This window comes from Apis dorsata, unplaced genomic scaffold, assembly GCF_000469605.1.
Source record: "Apis dorsata unplaced genomic scaffold, Apis dorsata 1.3 scaffold_188, whole genome shotgun sequence".
Lineage (NCBI taxonomy): Eukaryota > Metazoa > Arthropoda > Insecta > Hymenoptera > Apidae > Apis > Apis dorsata.
The window spans coordinates 35,326-40,176 of NW_006263473.1; the positions used below are offsets into that span (position 1 = coordinate 35,326).

At 33.1% G+C, this 4,851-nt stretch overlaps 1 protein-coding gene across 1 annotated transcript in view; it reads right to left on the reverse strand.

Annotated features, from left to right (window-relative positions):
- Positions 1 to 4,851, reverse strand: part of LOC102678844 (paired mesoderm homeobox protein 2A) — a 25,904-nt gene that overhangs the window by 625 nt on the left and 20,428 nt on the right. The window contains exon 5 of the mRNA XM_006614537.2: positions 5 to 302. Coding sequence (XP_006614600.2) covers positions 5 to 302 — 298 coding nt within the window. The remainder of the gene's footprint in view (positions 1 to 4; positions 303 to 4,851) is intronic.

Sequence of the window (4,851 nt, forward strand, 5' to 3'; positions counted from 1 at the left end):
CCTTCCTCCTCAGCTCGGCCAGGCTGCTGTTCCTGTGAAGATCCCCGGTCCCGGGTTTGCAACAGCCGCACAGAGAACCCGGCCAACCGGCCGGCGACCAGGACAGCATGTCCTGCAAGCTTCCAGGCCGGTGATCGCTCGATGTCCACAGGGATGGCGTCGTCGAGGTGAGGGACGTTGGCGCGCTGCTCACCACCTTGTTGCCGAACAACGGTGGCGAGAATTGCGCCGCCAAGTGCGGGGAGAAGAAGAGCGACGTGGGCGGCTCGACCGGCCTGAAACCCGCCGCCAAACCCGGTGTGCTGCAATTGGTAATTAATGGAGGAATTATTGATTAAACGAATTGATTGGATTGATTCATTTTTGTTGTATTATTATGTTGGGGAGGAGATAGATCTTGGCTTGATAGTTGTTTCTCTTTTTGGAGGAGATTGGTGAGGATGGATAGTTGATTTGGGAAATTTTGTTCAAATTAGGAGTCAAATTATTATAATTATTCCTTTCTTGTATAAAGATTTGTGGATAATGAGTTTTTTTTTTTTAGTTCTAATTGAGTTATGCGATGTATTTCGTGTACGTTTGTTTGGAATGTATAAAAATATGGGGGAAAAATTCGAATTATTTAAAGTAGAGTATAAATACTTTTCTATTCGATCGAATGGTTAAAGAAATAAAATGCGATTTTGAAGTTTGTCAGTTTGAAGATTCAAAGTATCCAAAGTGAAGTATTCGTACAATTTATACGCGAATGTTCACAGTTTAATAAATAAAGAAATAAAAGAAATAAAGTACGGTTTTGAAGTCTGTCGGTTTGAAAATTTAAACTATCCAAAGTAAAGTATTCGTAAAATTTATATACGAATACATGGTTTAATAAATAAAGAAATAAAAGAAATAAAATATTTCTTTTACAGATTTTGAAATCTGTAGGTTTGAAAATTCAAAGTATTTAAAGTATTCAAAGTAAGGTATTCGTATAATTTATACGAATTTAATAAATAAAGAATTAAAAGAAAAAACATAATTTTGAAGTTTATTGGTTTGAAAATTCAAAGTATCCAAGTATTCAAAGTAAGGTATTCGTATAATTTATACGAATGTTTACAGTTTAATAAATAAAGAGATAAAATATTTTTTTTACAGATTTTGAAATCTGTAGGTTTGAAAATTCAAAGTATCCAAGTATTCAAAGTAAGGTATTCGTATAATTTATACGAATTTAATAAATAAAGAATTAAAAGAAAAAACATAATTTTGAAGTTTATTAGTTTGAAAATTCAAAGTATCCAAAGTAAAGTATTCGTAAAATTTATACGAATGTTTACAGTTTAATAAATAAAGAGATAAAATATTTTTTTTACAGATTTTGAAATCTGTAGATTTGAAAATTCAAAGTATCCAAGTATTCAAAGTAAGGTATTCGTATAATTTATACGAATGTTCACAATTTAATAAATAAAGAATTAAAAAAAATAAAACATAATTTTGAAGTTTGTTGGTTTGAAAATTCAAAGTATCCAAAGTAAAGTATTCGTAAAATTTATACGAATGTTTACAGTTTAATAAATAAAGAAATAAAATATTTCTTTTACAGATTTTGAAATCTGTAGATTTGAAAATTCAAAGTATCCAAGTATTCAAAGTAAAGTATTTCTATAATTTATATATGAATTCACAGTTTAATAAATAATAAGTTTGTCGATTTGAAAATTCAAACTATCCAAAGTAAACTATTCCTGCAATTTATACGAATATTAACAGTTTAATAAATAAAGAAATAAAAGAAATAAAATACAATTTTGAAGTTTATCGGTTTGAAAATTCAAAGTATCCAAAGTATTCGTACAATTTATATGTTCATAGTTTAATAAATAAAGAAATAAAAGAAATAAAGTACGATTTTGAAGTCGGTTTGAAAATTTAAACTATCCAAAATAAAAGTATTGGTACAATTTATATACGAATATTCACAGTTTAATGAATAACAATAAAAAAATAGTCAAGTTGGCTTCTACGTTTCGATTCGATCGAATAAAGTAATAAAGAAATAAAATAAAGTTTCGAGGTCTACGATGTTGATGGAAGGGGTGCACGAGAGGGTGGATGAGGAAAGCAGAGGAGGGCTCACGAAAGCGCTAACCCGATTAGCACGCGCGATATTCCGCATCCTCCAACAGCCGGCGGAGGCTGCTTCGAGGCGCTGATGATTATCTCAAATATTAATCGCAAATATTGTTTAATTAATGTAACGAGCCCGAGGTGAAGCACGGAGATGGAGCGCAAGAGTGACGGAAACGAACGAAGGCGTTCGGGGTGGGAAGGGGAGGGATGTTTAATTAGACGAACGAAGACGAAACTAAGAGAGTAAACAGAGAGGATAGGAGTAAACGTGTATAAATAGATGAGGAGGAATCTGGAGAAAAAAGAAGAAAAAAAAAGGAGAGAGAGTTAAGAAGGGTTAAAAGGAGTTGGAAGTTACAGGAAAAGGATAAATAATTTTTTGAAGATAAATAAAGAATTATTCGCGAATAACGAGAGATAATATATATAAATATTTACTTTGGACAAGGAAAAAATTATTAAAATCAATTTGTAAAATTACTGATCAAGTTTCGACTCAAACCTCACCAAGATTAATCTCTCAAACTCAACTTATCCAACGAATTTATAATCACTGTAAAGCAACTTTCCACCCTTCAACATCGTCCCAAAAAATTCGTACCAACGTCACGGATGACAAATAGAAGATGAAACGGGAGATAAACAGAACATAACAATATATCCTTAGTCTTTGGAAACGGAATTGGAAGCGAGTGCTGGGGCGGATTTTCGCAAGAGGGTGGCGAAGGAGACGAAAGGCAACGGTGGAAGCACAGAGAGGAGAGCTCGAACCGCGGTAACCGCGATAATTAGCGGCAATTAGCCGCGTAGCCTGGCGCACTTGCGCCCGCTTGCTTGCACGCACTTCGTTTCTCCAGTTGTGCACGGCCTAATCTGCACGCTCTGCGTAACACTTACACCCATTCTCAGACGTGTGCCGCGCTCCAAAAGTCTTTGCTTTGAGAGATGATACAACGGTCCCTCGAGGATGGTGAAAAATGAATAATAAATCGATTTCCAGCTTTCGAAACGTTGATTCGCTATTTCTCGAATCGAGTCTAATTTTATCTACTGCTAATTTTCCGTTTCCCATGTCTGTATGCGCAAGATATTTATGTATATTGAGATTATTCCATCTCGAAAATTAAATTATTTAGCCGTTCGAAATTCGGATTGAATAAATCATTACTAATCCTAGATTAGTTTGATAGGTTCTATTGTTATCGGATAAATAATCGTACCTATCATGAGCTATTAATATAGATGAGATGCATCGTATAGATTCAATTTATAACAATGTAATATGGCGCATTCTTCATCCTCATTTTTTTTTTTATATTATATTTTAATTGGTTTTGTTTTATTTATTTAATCGTGTCTAAAGATATTTTGAATTAACGAAATTGTGATTGAGATGTTTCAAAGATTCGAAATCTTTAATGGGATTTTTATTATTGATTTTACTTATCTCGTTAATCGTTATCTTGTTTTATCTGATAAAATAATGAAAATTATAAATGGAATAAAAAGAAATCGGATAGTTCATTCCACGCTGTAACAAATCTCGAAAATAAACTTAAAATCTCCTTTGTAAAGAAGTTTAAACGCATACTAGGCACGAGGTAGCGCGAGTTTGCAGAGCCTATAAAATAGTTAAAGTGTTTGTCGAAGCTAGAACGAGTTTTCTTACGCCAGTTCAACGAGATAAAACACACTTTTTAATCGTTTCACGGTCTTAAACAACGCTGATAAGAACGTTTTTAACTATCTGAGAAACTACTCTGCTCTCATTATTCAAAATAATTCAATAATGTCAAATTATTTACTTCAATTTCATCTTTGTCAAGATGAATCATACTCGAATAATATTTTAAATCATTCATAAAAAAAATTGCACGCATTTTAAGATCAGAATTTCGTTCTTTCCTAAAATTTTCAAAATACTCCAAGTGACTTTTAATATCATTTACACGATTCCATCAAAAAGACATCATCTCGACAGAGATTGTCATTGGCCATTCTCCAATAAAACGAAAAAATTATATCTTAAGATCACAATTTCGTTCTCTCCTAAAATTTTTAAAATACTCCAAGTGACTTTTAATATCATTTACACGATTCCATAAAAAAGACATCATCTCGACAGAGATTGTCATTGGCCATCCACCAATAAAACGAAAAAAATTGCATCTTAGGATTACAATTTTGTTCTCTTCTAAAATTTTCAAAATACTCCAAGTGACTTTTAATATCATTTACACAATTCAAAAAGACATCATCTCGACAGAGATTGTCATTGGCCATCCGCCAATAAAACGAAAAAATTGCATCTTAGAATCACAATTTCTCTCCTAAAATTTTCAAAATACTCCAAGTGATTTTTAATATCATTTACACAATTCCATCAAAAAGACATCATCTCGACAGAGATTGTCATCCAATAAAATGAAACCTACTTATTATAAATCTTATTCCTTGCAACCAATCATCAAAAACCACCACCAGAGTTTTCAATTTAAATAGAAAATGCACCTAACGACACCCAATACAAAACAACACCATTTACACTAAACTTATCTTGACCACTTGAGAAACTCCTCATTCCTTTTTCAAAAACAGAATCTGTCCCTATATTCCCATATATATATATACACATACAATCCACCAACATCCACCCTTTCCACAACCTGGCGGATCCGCCCCTCGTTCCTCGTCCTCCTGGATCGACTCCTCCTCGGTGCACACGGAAAA